This window comes from Fusarium phalaenopsidis (assembly GCF_050370095.1).
Source record: "Fusarium phalaenopsidis strain FUZ10S chromosome Unknown contig_32332, whole genome shotgun sequence".
NCBI lineage: Eukaryota > Fungi > Ascomycota > Sordariomycetes > Hypocreales > Nectriaceae > Fusarium > Fusarium phalaenopsidis.
The window spans coordinates 3,589,787-3,609,413 of NW_028145391.1; the positions used below are offsets into that span (position 1 = coordinate 3,589,787).

The window sequence follows — 19,627 nt, forward strand, 5'->3', positions numbered from 1 at the left end:
AAGTAGGCGGCATCTTTAGTTGTTTCTTGACGGAGGAAACGGGGAAGAACGGGAATCGGCGAAGGGAGACCGGGAGATGATAACCGGGGCCCGGCTCCGAATGGTCAAGCGGCGATGGCGTTATATTGCGTGATCGGGTAGGTCCTTGGAGCTGCGTGGAGCACACAATACCCCTGTTTTTGCTGCTTCAACATCAAAGCCCCATCCTTATCTTTCTTCTTTCAATTGAATGCGTGGGAGTGGATAATGTTTCGTGGCAGTGGTCCAATTTGCGGGGGAGCTAGAGACTGCCGAGGATCAACGCCGGAACGCGGGGAAAGCTGTCACAACAACCGGCCTTGGCACGACCAGACTCTAGACGCCTTCACTTGGATGGTACTAGCCTGGCACGTGCCCAAAAGTATATTAGGGACGACAACCGTCGTCACATCGCTGTGATACACCTCAGTAACATGCTGTACAGCCTGCTACACTAACATGAAGAGGAATCTAATACCGTTACTGTAGAATTGACGATAGCGCTACAAGCTCAGCTTAGGTATAGCGGACTCTGCTTTCCACGTGGATCTGTCTCGAGGATAGAGCATCAACCACGGTACCAGCAGGCAGATCAAGGTAATGAATGACATCTCCATGAGACTTGATCTCATCCGTCACCAGCCTTGTTCTGATCGACAAGGGTACCCAAGCAATCAAAAGAAATCTCCTTAACATGTGATAACTCGATAGAAGGAAGGATTCACTATCACGTTGAATGTTTGTGTATACCTCCCTAGCGAATTGCCATCGGGTAGGGCCATGTTTCCAAAGGTCTTGACCGCTTATTGTTATTTCAAACCTCCGTGTTACCAATAGACAACCGGAGCAATTACCCAAAGGTAGGGGGCTCCCCGTTCTTGCGCTACGGGAACCATTGGTTCTAATAGCTTCGTCACACTCCGTGAACGAAAACCCCTCAGAGCCTCGTCTGGCTTGGCGCATCAAGCTTGGCCTCTTATATCAATACCACAGCGCCACCTGTCAGGCCTCAGACCAACACAACAGAGGCTATGCCGGGCCGTTGTGAAACTATACTTTTGGTGGTTAAAATAGAAAGGCAGGGACCCCTCGAACTGGTTTCAGACTTTTTTTTCCTCGTCATCATCAACTTGAAATAACCGCTCACGATGGCTAGCTACGACTTGCTCCCTTCCAAACATCAAGGCCAGATGGGAACAGCAACGGATATGTCCAATCGCGGAGAGGACAATGAGAAAGTTCCTCGTACTTTGAAGGATTGGGCGCCTTCATGGTTTTGGAGAGTTGGTGTTTCAGTCCTATTGATCGCCATCCCGGTCGCATACGTTGGTAAGCTGCAATGCCATTTTGGCTCAAACACAACTGACTTGGACAAGTACTGGTCGCTATGGTCGCATATCTCAACAACAAGGAACAAAGTTCGTTTGGAGACGACGTACTTGAGGTTTTGCAAGTTGCCTCAACGCTGTGGCCCATCTCCTTTGCTGCTGTCGCCGGGCCGTGTCTCAAGACTCTTGCTCTCCATCGCGCAGAACAGGGCTCCTCTATAGCATCTCTCGAATTTCTCTTGACCAGTCAGACTACCGCGGCCGCTTTCAAGAATCTCTTTACGGTACGGCACATTACTGCATGGTCCATTGGCATTGCATTAGTGTGGTGTCTCAGTCCTCTTGGAGGCCAAGCAGCCGTCAGGTCCTTGCACCTACAACCGATCTCGACAGTCACAGAAGTTCCTGCCCTGTATTACTTGGGAAGCAACATATCGGATTTCAATCTCTTCTATAATGAATCTGGTGATGTTGGAGTATTTTCTGGACTCTCGACCAGGGGTTCATACATCGCCAACTTTAGAAGCGCCATCCTCGCATCGTTCTACATGCCTGATACACTCGTCTCTCACGCCAATGGGTCAACTGATGGGTTTGACTCGGCTGTTGCCGCCCTAGGAGGACCATCACAAGCCGCTCGAATGGGCCAACGAGACCTTTGGCGTAACGTGCGGATTCCATTCCTGGAGTTACTCCCAGGGTACGACCCTGATGATCCCTCGTCTTGGGTGTCAGTCCCATCTGACATGGTGGTCCCTTATGCTTCGCTTATTGGCATCCCCATTCGTGGTGGCTCGTTCAATCGAGCCGGTAACTCAACACTGACGGTCCATGCTCATTACCAAACCCTCTCCTGCAAGCGCATCCTCAATGCGACAGATTGGCTTGAAGATGGCTCCACAAAGCTCTTTTATCACAACCAGCCATCCTCAGATCCTCGAGTGCCCCCGCAACACAGGCACCCCATTGAAAGCAACGGAGCATTCCCCAATCTATTTCTGGATGTTGTGAACAATACAGGGGCCCGGGAACATATAACGAACTATCCATACCCGACTGTCGACTTGGAACCGGAGTCTAAACTTGAGCTGGTCATTGCGGGAAAATGCAACAGCGATGACTATAATGATATTTATTGGACATTTCAAACATGCGACATTAGCACCTCTTATGTGGACATTGAGGTCGCGTGCACGAGGTTCAACCCTTCGGACGATCTGAGCTGCCAGGCTGCGCGAGTTCGCAATAGCCCTGGCTTTCCCATCTCAGGAAATCTAACTGCCATTTCGAGCAGGCCCACAATGGGTGGCATCGTTTGGGAGTTGCCTTTTGCGACAGCAAACGATCATGTAGAGGAATCTAGCATGCTGGAAATGTATCTCCTCAACCCTACGGCCATCTTCGGGAACAAAGATCTAGGAGTATCTACTGGGCGACCGGCTTGCTTTTCGAACGTGCCCTTGGATGTGTTTGGAGCGAGGATGGCTACGGCATTGAATACAGCTGTCATGGCCATGTACAACTCGAGCGTCTTGACTGGAGGGGACGGCATCAGCTTGAAAGACCGGAACAGGATGTGGCATGACAGCACGGCAACTTGGACAGAGTTTGTTGAGAGCCGATATGTCATGCACAAGGCATGGTTCTCTATCTCAACTGCGTCGACCTTGGTGCTATTGTGCCTCTCACTGGTCAACGTGGTCATCCGCTGCACCATCAAGGCACCTGACTTCTTGGAAGGCATGGCTGGTCTCACCAGAGACTCCAAATACATCAGAGTTTCCCAAGAGGGTAGCGGGATGAGTGGCTCCGATAGGTTACAGAGGATCAAGGGGACAAAGGTTAGAATTTGCGATGTCAATCCGGACTCGGATGTTGGAAGGATTGCTTTGACTACGGATGTCGACAGCCCGAAACTAGACTGGAGAAGAACCTATAGGTAGATTTACACGAGGTTATAGTGGTATTGATATTTTTGTTAATGCATTGACTTCGGAGAGTTACCAACAAGGTGCTAACAGGCTGCTATTTGTAGAATCTCAATATCTTCGTCCGACTAGCAATTTGCTCCTTCGCCCCCGAAACGGAAAAAGCCCTCTGAAAAGTGCAGCTCAAATTCTTCCAGCTTCTTTGGTAAATGGCCATCCCCGGGACACGTCATTCAAGGTCTTGCTTGAGCCCGTCGTGGTCGCAAAATGGGCAAAGCTACCCACAGCTGACGACCCATCCTATCGCCAGCATAGGAACCCATAGACATTCATGACAAGCGCTATGACCGCACATACGGCATATGGCCCATAGAACTGTTCATGCTCGCTGAAGCGGTACACTTCAGTCCCGACCCGTGCCTCAATATCCCCTTGGTGCGTCGACATGCCGATAGAAAGTGTTGAGATGACGACATCTTGGAAGAAATGCTCTATCTTGTCGGCTGAAATATCGAGTTTAGGCTCATATCTGTCAAAGATGCCGATGTAGGGACTGCTCAGCACCTGTGATGCGTTTCCGCTGAAAAACCGGGACTCGCCATCCCTCGCTGGCAAGGGTGAGCACCTCTTGAGCATATACAATACGGTAATTCGTACTTACAGAATAGTACTTCGCCTTGTAGGGCGCTTATAGCCGCCTGCCTAATCGCAAACGCTTGAGATTTGGTAAAATTGGTGTGCAGTTCATCAGGATGAATCGGTTGTGGCCGCGGATGAATATCAGTGCTGGAGCTGTTGAAATAGTAATAATAAAACTGTGACTGAACCCAAGACTCATTAGTCCACACATCCCTGTGATTGTCGACTGTGGCTTTGATGGAGCGCGAAGCGTTGAGCGAATGTTCGATCTTGAGGTTGTAGGTCGACAATTTCATCCTGCAGACGAGGCTTCGGCGGGACTTGGGGTCACAGCCGTTGGGGATTGGCTCTGGGTCCCAGATGATTTTGAAGGCGTTATTCCCGAGGGCGTATGAGCCACCGCCAGGTGCGCCATTCTTAACCAAGTCTTCGGCCTCGTATATGGGACTGTGAGAAGTGCACTTCGGATATTTCGCCGCGGGCTCAACGCAGTGAAAAGTAGGCCCTTCGAGAGAGATGTTGTAGACACAAGCACTCCCACAGGGAGAATCTATCCTGACAGGTTCGCCTGAGGTTAGGACCTGCGCAGCCATTGCCTTGAGTTGAGGTCTTGACCATGCACTAACGAAAATCAGCATCTTGTCGAGGTTTGTGCTGGGATGGGAATGTTACGGGTTGTAATTCAAGTCGGCGTTCATCTCAAAAAGCGAATGCTCGACAAACTGTTGAAGAGTCCCGTTACCATAGTCGCTAATATTCATCGTCTTGACGTTGGGCAACTTCTTCTTTAACTGATTCTCAAACTCGGTTGTCACACCACCAGGTGGGAAGATCAACGCAAAAGGAATCGCGAAACAGACCAGGCTAACGACCCAATTGTGAAGGACTTTGGGGGATACCTTGCGAAACCATGAGGCCCGCGGGCCGTCAGAGGGGTCAACCGGCTTGTCGGCTAACTGGTCTGGGATCGTCTTTTTGCTGAGAAGTCTGAGGCCTCCTAGCAGGAAGATATCCACAAAGACGGCAAAGATATTTGACGCTGCGGCCTGGTAACCCTGCTCGATTGTATCCTCCGCCGGCTTGCCATTGAGCCATAAGAAGAAACCGAGATGGCCTCCCATAAAGCCCAGAGCTGTGATAGTGAGTCTCTGTGCCTCTTTAGCAAAACCGAGTTTACAAACCGATAAACCAAAACACGACCATTAGTATCCAGACTTGGTTTAACGTCTTGGATCCTTGAGGTCTTGAAGTTGGGTGTGTGCCCGAAGGTCCCTGTAGACGCTCTTGAAGCTCAACACCATCATCGCCAGAGCCGGGGGCGCGAAGAAGGCGCGTTGTGTCTTCCATCACGGAGACAGGGGGGTCGGTGTTGTTTGTGGCTTGAAAAAATGACTGCGGCCGACGCAATCAGGCTGCGGGAAGAGGTGCTCTTTAATAGCTACGAGGGAGATGCCGAGCATATGCCAAGACGAGCTGAGGTGCAACATGCTCAAGCTGGCAGGGCTTTTGGCCGGCTTCATGATTTGCTATTGGTAGCTTGATTTTGTTGTCTCGCGGCATATGCACAAACAAACGCCACCGGTGGAGTTGCCAATGACCATTGGGTAGCCCATGAAAAACCCCTGTCTTGACAGTTGCGGCTGGCAAGGTCGCTTAGGGCGCATGTTGTTGAGCTGGGGGTTTCTCCACAGAGAAAAGATTCAAATAAGGAGTGGAATACCATGCTTGATTTGTAATGTAATAACTCGTGGTGTGAACTTTGCATGACATAAAACATCAGTAACAGCACGGTCTAATGGGGGTAACCAAGGATGAGAGGGAATTCGAGAAACAATTCGCCCTTTTACAATGCCCTGGATATCGGCATAGGTTAGGAGATATTACCGGTAGGGCAGGGGTACAGCTCTTTTCTTTTCCTAGGTGCCCAACCTAGCATTAAAGTCAGTTCTTCAACTCGATACACTTCGGCCCGAGATCTAAGACGCTTCGCACCAACGCAAGACATGTCAAAGTCTAACTGGTCCCGCAAGAGGGCTTTCCACTCAGTACTACCAACTCTAGCGAGAGTATCCGATGACCTTGCTCAAGATGAGCAGGCCGACAACCAAGACTTGGACATTTCGAGCAACTTCGATCTCGTCAAGACTTTCGAAGAAGTCTTATCGCAGCAGATAACTAGAGGTTCGGTATCCACACAATGCTGTTCCTATTAATTCATAAGCTTATCCGTGTTAATAATAGACAAAAATGTCCAATCGCTCAAACAGACTCGTCTTCAAAGACAAGACACTAGCCTATACATTCGAATGTCGATTTGACTATTCCTTATTCCAGGGATATTATCAGTCCAGACGTAAAACGGCAGATGCTCGGATTTCAGCACTTTATCTAGATCTCAGAATCGCAAACAAAACTGACCACAACGTGAAAAAATGTGAGATAATTAACGACGATGGCTTTAAAGTCTATGTACAACAATGCTAACTATGCTTATAGGGGAGCGGGATTAGTAGGTGTTTTAGCTGGTTTCGGTGCAGGAAGTTCCATTCCCATCAATCCAATTATCGTGAGCTGTGAGTTGTCCCTGGGAGGTATGCTTATCGTATGAACGGAGGGATCCCGTTTGATCTGATCGAAGCCGACCACTGAGTCGGTGGATCGTGGTCCCACGGATAGTCCGAACAAACTGGCTGTCCCTCCGCCTTTCTGGCACTTGTTTATTCCTTCATCAATCCTTTCAAAGGTATTTTCGTCTGCTTTCATAGTGATCGAGACCTGGTAGCCTAGAAACACATGCGTGACTAGAACAAGGGGTTGGTAGAGATCGTCTGGTGCTTCGGCTCGTAATCTAGGATATCTGGTGGTTATGTCTGGGATGTCCCTGTACACGTAAGCTAATAGTCATATTGGCAGTGTGTTCGGATGGCACGTACCATGATTGATCAGGACCAAGAGTGAATACGGCGGCATCTGATGCCTGGATCGTGACCTCTACCGATGTTCTTTTGTCCTCTAAACCAACTTGTAAGTTGGGTTGGTTTGTTGGTGTGGAAGCCTCGTGTGTGTGAGCCGTGAAAAGAGGCACACGGGCGAGAATCTCTTCATGTTTCGCAAGCGAGATTTTAGAGAATCCGAGATCATTCCAATTAGCAGCTTTGGCGGGGGAAATGGAGCTGGACCGAACGGTAATTTCCAACGGTTTGTTATTGCCGTTCTTGGCGTTTAGAACCCAACTTAAAGCCTCCTCGGAGAATTTGTCGTCGATGTTGTATCTGGGCTGATACGTGATATCCAATGGAGCCGGTGGCGGCCCTGATCCAACGATTTCGTCGATGGTTACTTGAGCTGTAGAAGTAGGCATGTTGTACCTTGGCCTTGTCAGCATCCCCCAGTGAAACAAAAAGTCTTGAGTGAATGGTTCCTTACGGCTTGTTTAAGGAGTTAGGTACAAACGCTTGATCCAACTGCACTCTGTCATTCCACAGTGAAGCAGTCTGAGGGCCATAATATTCCAAATGCGCTTCATAAGCCTCTTGCGATGCTGCGTCCTTGCGGAGTGATGCTAGCTGGTATGATGGATAGAACGTCTTGGCCCAGCTATTGAATTGAACTTGAGACTCAGCAGTGGTAGAAGCTCCAGTTGGAGGTTTTATATATGTTGGATCCGCGAGATACGCCCCGTAAGCTTGATGACGACACTTGATGAAATCATTCGTGGCTTCAGTGAGCTGCTCCTTTGTCTTCTCGAGCCTAGCCAAGGTTTCTGCATTTTGTCGGCCTGTTGGCTTTTCTGTCGTCAGTAGAGACCAGAAGCTTATGGACATGTCATGTTATTACTGTTGTCACAAATTGAAGGTACCTGCGGAGACGCTGAGAATAGCTAAGTCGGGGAAGAAAGATTGGGCTATCCGGGGGTAACAGGAGATCGCCGAGACGGAAAAGATCATTGTTGACAATAGACTGGTCAACTGCCCTGCCAATTGTGACTCCAAAACTGGTCAGAGGTGCCGTGTAGATACGGTAGCCATGTGGTTGCTCTGAAAAGGGAAAATAATCGGATATGGCACGTAAATATGCGTGCCAAAGCTCTGCATCCGCTGCGTTGACACCAGGCTTTGCGGCCGACATATCGACCTGGTTGACAGATGATGGGTTCAGTACAGACATGATTTTTGATGGGCAACAAATTCATGTTGGTCCTATCTAGCCTTTTTAAACATTCATAAGGGGTGGAATGGTTAGCAACCCCGCTTTAGAAGCCACTAGAACCGTAAATGTATGTCGAGTAACTAAAGAGAGACATGATCAGAGAGAGGTATGCGCCCCAGTAAAGTTTACCTGTTTTGCATGCCAAAGAGGATCCAGAGAGTTGCAAGGGCTTAGTAGAAGAACGATTCTCTACAGGAGAGGAGGAAGAGGCATACAAAAGAAGGTCCTAGTTATATCTCCAAGAAGTAGATCAGGAAAATGCAATACAGCCTTCTTTTTCTATACTAAAGGAATTATGCCTAATACCTTAACACACACTTTCCACTCTTGATTCCGAGCACATCAATGCTTCATTATGTGACTATTAGGTCATGATATTCGAAAGGTAGATACTTCATTGTTTATAACAGTTCAAAGATAATCTTATAAAGCAGTAAGAGAAACAAGAGTACTAATTACGTATTTAGTAAGAGATCACAGGATGATTACAGGACTCATTTGAGGCGAGATCTAGATAGCAGACTAAGAAATGAATGACTTTACATAAAGGAATGACTAGGTGAGTATATGACTACAGATAAAGGAGTGACTATGGGTGAGTAACGATTTCGACCAAGTTTCCAATCAGCACTCTGAAATGCTGGTCCTGATAAATCCTCCCGATCATTCGCTTCCTTCACGCCACGTAGAGTTGGACCCTAGGGAGTGTCTTTCCCAATAAGCATCTAGTTCAATACTGTTCCTGGAAGCGGGATGGCTTGGCCAAAGGCAGCCAACAGTGTGGGATAAGCATTGTCTGCCGGGGGGATGACGATAGAAGTGCCGGAGCTGGCCTTCTTCACCTGCTCAAAAGTCGTGGTAGAAGTCTGCGACGAGCTAGCCGAACCTCCGAGGCCAATGTTGAAGCCAAAAATGGATGCGCTACCGCCGGTTGATTGCGCTTTCGAGAGGTAGTTGTTGATCATGCTGGAGGCACTAGACGAGAGGTTCACTTGCATACCGACACCGTACGCGAGGACGGCTTGGTTGATAAATGCCATCGGCTTGGAAAGGTTGGGGTCGGCGTTGGCTACGAGGGGCATGCCGGCAAGCTCTGCAGGGTTCCTAATTCAAATCAGCTGTCTCCTTCTCCCGTATCTTGGCGCGACCGACGTACCATTTGCTTCCGGGAGTGATAGTGAATGAGCCAAGGTCGGTAGCTGTGATGGTGACCTCCAGGTCTGAACCCAACTCCTCTGCTGAGAGGTTCTTGGTAACAACCGTGTTGTTCTCGGTGAAGGTTGCGCTGAAGAAGATGCAGTACGACCCGGTGACCTGGACACTATTGTTGGAGTAGCCCAGCTCTGACCAAGACGCGTTCGCGGCGTCACTCGCCGTGAACGTGAATGTCTTAGGGTTCTTCTTGTTCTGAGGGAACGTGGCGATCCAACTGTCGACCAGCTGGGCATACTGGGCATCAATTTGATACGTGGGGTTGCAGAGGGTAGCATTGGCCTTTCCAGCTTGGCCGGCAGCGATCTCATCAGCCGATGCAGGGGAACAATCCATGTTGAAGCTATTGACGTTAGAACTGACCATGGCACTTTTATTCATTGAGATGCTCACCCTGGAACCAGTGACAAGCTACCGGCAGTGGTGAGGGCGCTCTGATATTGGCCTACAATGGCAGCCATTGGGCCGCTCATAGCTGCTGAAGCCGCAGCCAAGTTAGCCGAGGCAGCAGCGTTGGCATTCTGAGCCGCTGCAAGCTGTGGATAGTTTTGAACAACCCAAACAGAGAATGGGAGAGTCGTCAACTGGGCTGTCACTTCTGCTTTGTAAGCCCCCTGCGCCGCAATCTTTGTGTTGGTGTAGAAGGTCTGAGCTGCCTGTGCCTTTGTTTGCGCATCATTGTATCGAACCTGTGCGCCTGTGTTGTTGTCCGCATGCTGATGGCGGGAGTTAGATCATGTACGACTTATATGAGAGCAAGACCTACGAGTTCAACAGAGTTGGCATAGCTATTGGCGTCATTAGCATCTTATTCCAAGTTCCAAAACAGTAACTTACGAGACCATTCGTTGGAAGTAACTTTGGCGGCTTGGTAGGAATACTGGTTGGTCAAGATCCAGAAGCGTGTCACCAGTGTTAAAGACACCATTGTTCTGGATGGCAACATCGACGTTCTTGCCAGCGGCAATGCCTGCAGCTGAAAGAGGCGCAATGTAGAAGCGGTTGTTGGGACCGATGCTGCTAGACTGAGAGACGGCATTCTTGAGTTGAACGCCGTAAGCAAGCCAAAGATCGGCATCGGCCTGCTGGACATCAGAAGAAGTCATGTTGAAGGTTGACAAGGTTGATTGAAAGATGACTGAAAGGGGATTGAATTGTAGTGTTGAGGTTGAAGATATCTTGGGCTTGTATTGAGCAACGCGGGCCCTTTATACACGTTTAGAGACACACAAAAGAACTTAGGGCAACGCTCTGCAAACGACACAAGGGAGCTGTCAATACACTGATATCGTACGATAGCTTACTGGTGCCAGAAGGTTTGTCTAAGTCAAAAAGCCTGCTTGAGGCCAGCATCAGAGCAACGCCAGAAGTTTGTCATTGGATGCTGAACGACGCCTTCTTTGCAAATCTTGTCGGTGAATGTGAATACGACATCTCGACAAATCAAAATTTTCCAAGAACTGGGGGGATGGAAGCTTAGAGCTCAAAACAGAAGTAGGTTGTGAGCATGTTTCAGTGATTGCTGTCATCCATGACGTCTCCGTCAGCCACGATATCAAAGAAATACAATGTTTTAGTTATCTGTTTTTCCAAACATGGTAAACAACAGTACCATGCAGTTCTAGGCCGTTCTCTTGAGCCGCCATTCTAGTCTTGGAGACACGGCTTGAGTTTCCCGATGCAAGGGAGAAGGGTTCCTGTGATGCCTATTGCTTGTATGCTCACCGATAATCAGCTCACCTACCTAGGATAGTCTAACTTGCGGGGAAGGTTGCATTGCAGATTGTGGGGAAGTGACATGATCTAGAACATCTAGCATGTATAGATTGAATAGCATGTGCTTGTTCTTGGCTCCTCAGCGAGTCACATCTCTTGCCATTGCCCGCCTACATATGCGGCTGAATGAACTGCATGCCTAAACTCGGCTCCTACTTCCGCGACTATCCCTGTCAGACGATAGTAGGTAGGCTTGTCACATATCTCAATCTGCCGACATGCCTACTACCTACGCCTCCTCTCACTCTCCTTGACAGGTTTGTCACTACCCCGCATTTCATTATTACGACTGTAGTCCATCCGGGATTGACAGATCTTCATCGAAAATTACCCAGGCAAATGTCAGTGGTTTGCTGCATGTCTTTGTTTATATCGATAGTTCCTTAGCCTAGGCATTAATGTTGATGGGCGATGCAGCAGCGTCATCTCTCGGTGAGCCTATGATACCTTAGGACTCTGCCATGTGAGACTCGACGAGGTGTGGCGTCTTGTCTCCATATTCTTCAAGTGAGAATGTCGGGGATAGATTTGAGACAATAAAGATAATCAGCTGATAATAAGAGACTGCCTCCTGCAGCCACAAACGTCCATCACTGGTCGCGGGCGCTTGCTTATACTTCCCAATCGGACAATATCCCGATGCTTATGGCTGAAGCCACATTCCTCACACAAGTCGATCGTTGCCAAGAACACAACAACACTGCATACAGATTTCAACTTTTCACCTCCCCGCTCATGACTCTTGGCGTCCGGTAGTTGACATGTGCCAGGCGGCATATGCTTTCGGAAAGTAGGGTTAAGCCAAAAGGTGATATGTCTGTATTCTGTCACCCCAGTAATTGGACCACGCCAACGAGCATCGCCCTAGTTTCTGCACTGCTGGAGGGTGGTGTTTTACTTAACAGCTGCGATTGGAAGGAAAGACGCCGTTCGTGCTTGCAATTCGTCGTCCAGACGATCTCGGCGATGCCCTCGTCGAAGTCATGCTCGTGCATGGTGCCGGCGGCTTCCGGATGGGTACACACCGTTGGATAAAGCTAGATGGTCTGGAAATTATCACAGGGTGGATACAATAGAGAGCTGACTTTTGGATACTTGGATACTTTGGTTTCCGGGACAACGTTGCGGTTTACGGGGACGTGTCAACTTAAAACTCCAGGCACATAGTCTATACTAGTAACATGGCAGGATGTCTACAAATCTCAAAGTACCTAGAACACATACTTGAACCCTAGACCCCGATCGTCCTCCATGCCATTGCTCTCCAGGCCCTCAGCCAACATGCGCTCCTTCTGGCGCACGCGATACTTCAAGAGTGCATACAAAAGTCCGATACATAGCAGAGCAATGACCTCTCCACCCAGGGAAATGGCATTTCCCATGATATATCGCGGGGCGTCGCTGATGGGATAGATTTGGGAAGCGGCCAGTCCAGACGCGTTTCCAATCGAGATGAGCATGGAGATTGCCACAGATCGTTTGTAGTCGGGCTGGATGTTGTTGGACACCCATCTGCAGAAATGTCAGCATCAAGAACATGTTGTAGACAGGAGATGACGTACGTGACAAGCACGGTGTTGAAAGAGTAGACACCAGCGCCCACAAGGAACATGGCAAAGAAGCCCGCCCCCTTGTGTCCAGTTCCGACGGCAATAGCGTATCCCGTGATGACCAAAAGAGGAGAATGAATGAGGCAGATTGCTCGGCGGTTAAGTCTATCAGAGACAAAGGTCGTGATACCTACGCAGATGGAGGCGAGGACGTAGACGGGGATGCTGAGGTAATTCGCCTGGAGGGAAGTATAACTATGATCTCGTCAGCATGGGGACAGGGCGGATGGGAGACAAGCACTGACTCAAGGCCCTTCAGCAGAGTGGGAAGGAAAGTACCGAATCCAAAGAGGGCGATGGATGAACAGAATAGGGCGCAAGATGAAAGATAGACCATGGGATCAGTGAGTGCCATGACGACCTGCTTCCATGAGAACTTTTGGGTCTCCTTGAAGGGATGGTTCCGCTCCTTGATGACCAGCATGGTCGACCTTTCCTCAGGCTTGAGGAACCACGCTGTCTCCGGGAAAGTAGGAAGGCTGACCCAGCATGCGATGCCGACGAGGAATGAGATGGCCCCCTCAATGATGAAGAGCCACCTCCAAGCCGACAGCCCATGACGCGCGCCCATAGACTGAATCCCGTAGGCAATCAAACCACCGAGGGCCCCGGACAAGGCGATGGAGATGTACAGAACCGCGACACGCTTGCCTTGATTGGCCGGCGGGTAGATCTGGGAGATTGTAAAGGTAAGGGCTGGGAAGAGTCCGGCCTCAAAGAAACCGAGGAGTACGCGGCATGCAATGACCTGGCCGTAGTTGTGGACGAAACCGGTGCCAATGGTGATGGCGCTCCAGCTGACAATGGCGATGGCGAGGACGCGGCCCGGGCCGAATCTTTTGACGGCGACGACCCAGGGCGTTTCGAATATGACATATGAGATGTAGAAGTACATGGAGACGTCGTTGAACTGGGTGCCGTGCATTCCAGTGTCCTCCTCAAAGCCAAAGACGCGGGCGTTTCCTGGAGACCCAGTCAGTTCATTGGTGCATTAAACGGGCCGCTCGGTGATCGTTACCAATATTTGTTCGATCAAGGTAGGCAAAGAGGACAAGAATGGCCATCTGAGGCATGACAAACCTGTCAAACTTGGAGAGAACGCGCTGCTCCTGGGCGTTGTTCAGCTCCATCGTCTCGCCATTGCCATCTTCTCTGGGAAACTGGAGCTCCAACTCCTTCTCTGAGGTTGCCATCTTGAAGAACAGTGCAAAGAAGGATGTCTATCCTTGTCGGTGTCTGTGATGAAGAGGCAGGTTTGAGTTTGTGCAGCGGAAGTCGATCGCCTCTTTAAGCATTGTGGGAATCCGACGGAGTACTATCCTTGTGGCCCACCATTCCTAGGCTGGTTAACCGCAGGGCGCAGATCTAGGCCGTTTTTACCTACTGTAATCAGCCGACGGCGGAGCTTCCCCATGATTCAGTGCAACCTGGGGATTGAGTCGGGACATGGGCGGGGCCCTCTGATAACACAGTCATCATCCGTTGGCTGGATTAGTTTACGTATCAGAGTGGTCCATCTCTGCTGTAGGTAATTGCAATTTACGGCCGATAAAAAGATAGAGACAGTTGACCCGTCAGCGATGCACGATACAATCTTGTCGGTTCGTTGAGCGAACATAGCCGACGGAAGATGATGGTCAATCAACCAATCTCTCTCAGGCTCATCCAGCTCATGCTCACCAATGATCGATTCTCATGCACCTCGAACCGGCAACTGAGTCCGTCGCCGGGGAACCTGTAAACTTGTACGTAATAGCCCGTAACCCCGCAACATTTACCTTGACCTTCCCCAGGAAATACAGTCATGCATATGCATCTCCAATGGCCGCTCCAGTTGACGATGGCATGACCCGGCTTCCGAGACCTTGTCCGCCGACGGCCGACGGCCGATATGGACCCACTTCTCCCCCGCCTCCCTCCGCCGTCGGGGTTGAGCAATCTAGGTTACGGCCGGCGGTTGATCAAGCTTTGGAGACGTCGTCCGTCGGCCGCGGTTGGATGCCGACTGGCTCTATTTAGACATGATATCTGCTGGACCGATTACTAGGGCTGCCTCATTATCATTCCTACCATTTGGCTCCTTACCATCCTGAGTCTACTATTCCAAAGTCTACTTAGAACTAGACAAGGGTCATCACCACACACATCTTCACTATGGGTTCACTCAGTAATCTACCTCCCGTCAAGGTCAGCGAGGCCCGTCTGGCCCAGTCACTGCACGAGAGTTGCCAATTTGGCGCTGCACACAGATGGGGAAAGTGAGTTGTGCTCCCCTTACCCTCCCCTGCGCTCATCTAGTGCTAACCTAGGCCAGGGCCTCTACCGAGACCGGCATGGCTCGACTGAGCCTTGACGACTCGGACAAGCAAGTCAGAGACTGGTTCATGACATACGCAAAGTCTCTTGGCTGCAAGACTTTTTACGACCAGATGGGCAACCTGTTTGCGATTCGACCTGGCAAGAACAACGATGTTCCGCCCATCATGATGGGTTCTCACTTGGACACTCAACCTACCGGTGGCCGTTACGACGGGATCTTGGGCGTAGTATCTGGCCTCGAGGTCCTCCGAACTCTGAATGACAACGGATGGGTGACTGAGGGACCCGTCGGCGTGGTCAACTGGACAAAGTATGTCTCACTAGTTCCTGTCCAAGTCGACTTACTAATGAGCTTCGTAGTGAGGAGGGTGCTCGATTCCCCAAGATGGCTGTCTCATCAGGTGTCTGGGCCGACGTGATTCCCCTCCAGACCGCATGGGACCTGAAGGAGGTCCTGAGCTTGGCCACCGATGGCAACCCCAAGTCGATGAAGGAGGAGCTCGACAGAATAGGATACACAGGCGAGCACGCAGCGTCCTATCGCTCAAACCCATTCGCGGCGCACTTTGAGCTACACATCGAGCAAGGGCCCATCCTAGAAGATGAAGGTCTCAAGATCGGCGTTGTCCATGGCGTACAGGCTTTCAAGTGGTTCAACATCACTGTCAAGGGCAGGGACAGCCACGCCGGTACAACCCCCCTATACGCCCGCAAGGACCCTGTCCTCTGCGCATCCAAGATGCTCGTCGCCGCCAACGCCATCGCCAAGCGCTTCGACGGCCTTGCCACCACCGGAATCTTCACTACCGACCCCGGCACCGTCAATACAATGTCCCATACCGTCACATTCACCCTTGACGTGCGCCATGTCAAGGACGACACGCTGGCCCAAATGGTCAAGGAGTGTGAGGCCGAGTTCCTTCGCATCTCGCGCGACGACAGCGAGAAGGGTTGTGAGGTCGAGTGGGAGCTGCTGGTCGACAGCCCTGCTGTTCAGTTCAGCAAGGAGTGCATTTCTGTCGTTGAGGAGAGCGCTGCTGATGTATGCTCGACCCTACCCCAACTTCCTTCAGGGGAGAAGCTGTACAAGCCCATGATCAGCGGAGCTGGTCACGACAGCTGTTACACGAGTGTGCGATGCCCTACGAGCATGATCTTCACACCTACTCGCTCAGGAATCAGCCACAACCCCACGGAATACTGCTCAGCAGAGGATTGGTAAGTTTGTTGGCCAGCCTTGACATGAACTTGTGCTAACTTCAATGTAGTGCTCTTGGCGCGAGTGTTCTTCTTGGCGCTGTTTTGAGATATGATCAGGTGCGGGCGAGACGAGGAGACTTTAATTAGAATTATGTATATTATACAAAAAGAGTATTGTGTTAAAAAAATGAGATTGCCTTTCCCTATTGTGCTTATTCCTAAGCTGCATATCCTTGAAAGTTGCAGATGCTTGATGCATAGACATGCCATAAGGAGCCATCATTAAAAACCTTTGATGTACGAATTTGTCCACAGTATACACCTTGTCCTTTGGGAAAGGAAAGATTGATCCGAACAGTCCACAGAAATAGGTTCGTCTCTAGAGAGGGCCTTATCAGTTTTTACATCATCACACATGAATGAGAGTCAGGTGGAATCGGCCAAGGACTTGAGCCGAGCTGGAAGCTATTTAATCAGTGATTTGGGCAAGATCATGGTCTATATGCCTCGAGACAACTCAACGTACCTCGAGGTTGAGGTTTGCATGAGGGAGCCCAAGAAGACTCGGAAGAGATACTAGACTACGCATCAAGTAGACTACCCTACAGAAGTAGAGACTTGGGAGGGTTGCGTGCTTGCCTGTAATTTTTTCTAGGTTTTATAACATAAACATGGATGAAATTTCAGACATGGAGACTCCCATTGTATTGGCCGATATTAATGACGGCTGACATTGATAGTCCACGGGGTGGGATTTGGTAGCATTTCCATCTTGTTATGGATGACATGACTCCTACAAACGCCCTCAAAGCCGAGTCTTGCCGAGATGCAGGAAGGCTAGAATGTCATGTGACTAAGATCACGTGAGTAGACTGAGCAAGCCACATTGATCGTCCGAGTCCGATGATCCAGAGGAAGCTTGATTACGCGGGGGTCTGAAGAAAAGGATCAACACCTACATATTCTAATAAGTGATGGACCAATATGATACCCAGATCAATACAACGCCCCCGTCACAACCACAACCTAACGCTCGTGCCGTCGCCGGCTCGCGGCGATACCGCTCCAAGTCACAACGGCCATGCGACCTGTGCCGCGCTCGCAAGGTGCTCTGCAACATCCCAGAGCCTGGGCAACCATGCCAGCTCTGCGAGCGGACATCGCGGCTGTGCACTTTTGTAGGAAACCCGGGGAAGAAGCAACGCGACAGAACTTCTCGAGCACAGAGCGGGGGTACGCCTCCAGTGGCTCCTCTGGTGGCTCCCCCGGTGGCTCCCCCGGGAAGGGGGTTTACCGATACTATCCAGGCTTCAGAGCAGTCGGTTGATGGCAGTAGACACCAGGAAATGCTGGGAATAACGGGTACTAAAACATGCTTCACCTGGCTCACTTGCTACTCTCCACTAACTTTGGGCTTAGGTGGACATGTCCAAGCTGACCAAGTCGCAGGCGAGGACCTGCCTCGTCTTGACACAATCATTTCGGATGCCATATGGGCAAACCATGGAGGAATGGACTGGGACCTCTCGATGAATCACACAGCCCTACCAAGTATCGAGAATGCTGACCGGGCTTTTCAATTTCTTGCAGACGGCCAGTTGCCAGATCTCGGATCTCTTGAGGGTGACAGCCCTGCTGACGATCTGCAAAACGTGGAAGCCATGAATCGAATGTCGACAGAAACGCCAGCGAGTCCCAGCGTACCTTTGCAAAGACTCTCTCTTGACCAAAGGCCTGATCACTTCACCCAGATCATCGGGTATTCGAATGAGTCGGATCCTTTCGGTCTCGAGCACTTCCCGTACAATGACCAGGAGGAAGTCGATTTCTTCCGAGTCACCTACCGCAGGTTCTCAGCGAGGAGCGGCGAAGTGCCCGGATACCCTCCGCTCCACTTCCTACAGAGCCAGACTGAGACGGCCATCGAAGCGCGCAGAGTCATTGACGAGTGCATGTCGGCGAATGATGATCGGGAGAATCTCGAGAAACTTGTTGACAAAACTGCAGGCGTTGCCTTGGTGAAATTGTATGTCATTCATCCTCTCCCCTTTGATGATGCTCACACAGCCTAGATACTTTCGGTTCATCTTTGAGTCTCTACCCATCCTTTCCCGATCACTGGTACTGCAGGACATAGAAGCCTTTGTAGCAGAGGCACCTACCGGGCTTCTCGCAGGAATATACGCACTGGCTTCGCCCTTCACAGCCTGGGACGAGAAGCTGTGTCTTAGTAGCGCCTACTCAAAACCAAGCATCGATGCTCTCTGGAAGATCTCATACACTTGCCTTCAAAGAGAACTACACTTCCCCAGACTATCGACCATTCAAATCTTCATCCTGCTCATCAACCACATGCCCTTTGACACAGCTGTGGTGGAGAGTCCGTTCTTCTGGTCGCTTGCAGCGTCCATGCTTGCCATGGCGCAGGCGCTGGGCTTGAATGTTGACCCGACAGGATGGAACCTGCCGCCATGGGAGATTCGACTGCGTAGACGGCTATGGTGGACTGTTGTCGTTGAGCATACTTGGCGATCCATCACTCATGGCAGATCATCGATGCTGCATGATGACGATTGGGACGTTTCGCCTCCGACTCCTGACGATTTTGTCATTGATACAAATGTCGGCTCTCTGCACGATACTGGCCATCCAGATCCTGACTATTTCATACACATGTGCTCGTTGACAGGTATTTCAATGAGCGTATGCCGACGATTTTTGTGAGTACTTTACCAACACCGTAGATACTGGATGGATCAAGATCACTGACGAAGCGGACTGCCTGCAGCTCTTTGCGTGCCGTATCTCGGCCACAAACGCTAGACACTCTGATCGAACAGGCCCGTGGCCCGCGTCAGAAACTACTCGACTGGCTGGAGAATCTCCCCGAGTCTCTTCATATCCAGCCCGCAGCAGATGACGCCGAGGCAGACGACTCGGTCAAGAGCCACGCCTCACTCTACGTCGCCTACTACACAACACACATCCTAATTCTCCGCGCTCTCTTGCGCCCCATCATCAACAGCAGCATCCACCTAGACCATCTCCAGCCATCTGTAGGGACTGTGCTGCAAGCTTCTCGCGGTCTTGTGCAGACCATCATCAAGTTCATCCGCAGCCTCGATGCAAGCCACCAGTCGGCGTTTTGGCCATCGTACACGAGACACTGTCTATCGTATCCTGGACTCTTCTGCTACATGCTGTGTTCACAGCAGAGGGAGCCACACATGGCATCGTTCGATCAGAATCTCCTTGCTACGTGGCGAAGGACTTTGCGGATGAGGGTGCAGTCGTGGCCGTTGTTGCGGTTTGGGACTGTCAAGGTGGATGCTCTCTACTGGAAGAAGCTCCATTAGTGCACAAACCTCGCTCACGTTGTACGGTAAAG

General features: G+C 50.5%; 6 protein-coding genes across 6 annotated transcripts; 3 read left to right on the forward strand and 3 right to left on the reverse strand.

The window, feature by feature from the left end:
* Nucleotides 1-1,405: 1,405 nt before the first annotated feature.
* On the forward strand, nucleotides 1,406-3,289 carry LRP88_14139 (uncharacterized protein; the record flags this gene model as incomplete). Its single annotated transcript, XM_083250489.1, has 1 exon — nucleotides 1,406-3,289. One exon carries the CDS (start codon nucleotides 1,406-1,408, stop codon nucleotides 3,287-3,289), a length of 1,884 nt encoding a protein of 627 aa, XP_083094823.1.
* Nucleotides 3,290-3,574: 285 nt separating this feature from the next.
* On the reverse strand, nucleotides 3,575-5,260 carry LRP88_14140 (uncharacterized protein; the record flags this gene model as incomplete). The annotated part of the gene is made up of 4 exons (XM_083250490.1): nucleotides 3,575-3,882; nucleotides 3,936-4,534; nucleotides 4,586-5,045; nucleotides 5,095-5,260. 4 exons carry the CDS (start codon nucleotides 5,258-5,260, stop codon nucleotides 3,575-3,577), a joined length of 1,533 nt encoding a protein of 510 aa, XP_083094824.1.
* Nucleotides 5,261-8,847: 3,587 nt separating this feature from the next.
* On the reverse strand, nucleotides 8,848-10,440 carry LRP88_14141 (uncharacterized protein; the record flags this gene model as incomplete). Its single annotated transcript, XM_083250491.1, has 5 exons — nucleotides 8,848-9,226; nucleotides 9,279-9,677; nucleotides 9,728-10,050; nucleotides 10,101-10,122; nucleotides 10,172-10,440. 5 exons carry the CDS (start codon nucleotides 10,438-10,440, stop codon nucleotides 8,848-8,850), a joined length of 1,392 nt encoding a protein of 463 aa, XP_083094825.1.
* A 1,881-nt stretch (nucleotides 10,441-12,321) lies between these two features.
* Nucleotides 12,322-13,913, reverse strand: LRP88_14142 (major facilitator superfamily domain-containing protein; the record flags this gene model as incomplete). The annotated part of the gene is made up of 4 exons (XM_083250492.1): nucleotides 12,322-12,622; nucleotides 12,673-12,915; nucleotides 12,966-13,683; nucleotides 13,739-13,913. 4 exons carry the CDS (start codon nucleotides 13,911-13,913, stop codon nucleotides 12,322-12,324), a joined length of 1,437 nt encoding a protein of 478 aa, XP_083094826.1.
* Nucleotides 13,914-14,874: 961 nt separating this feature from the next.
* On the forward strand, nucleotides 14,875-16,386 carry LRP88_14143 (M20 family metallo-hydrolase; the record flags this gene model as incomplete). Its single annotated transcript, XM_083250493.1, has 4 exons — nucleotides 14,875-14,978; nucleotides 15,035-15,349; nucleotides 15,400-16,257; nucleotides 16,308-16,386. The coding sequence occupies 4 exons, from the start codon at nucleotides 14,875-14,877 to the stop codon at nucleotides 16,384-16,386; spliced, it is 1,356 nt and encodes a 451-aa protein (XP_083094827.1).
* Nucleotides 16,387-17,213: 827 nt separating this feature from the next.
* Nucleotides 17,214-19,595, forward strand: LRP88_14144 (transcription factor domain-containing protein; the record flags this gene model as incomplete). Its single annotated transcript, XM_083250494.1, has 4 exons — nucleotides 17,214-17,472; nucleotides 17,659-18,193; nucleotides 18,312-18,942; nucleotides 19,080-19,595. 4 exons carry the CDS (start codon nucleotides 17,214-17,216, stop codon nucleotides 19,593-19,595), a joined length of 1,941 nt encoding a protein of 646 aa, XP_083094828.1.
* Nucleotides 19,596-19,627: the final 32 nt, after the last annotated feature.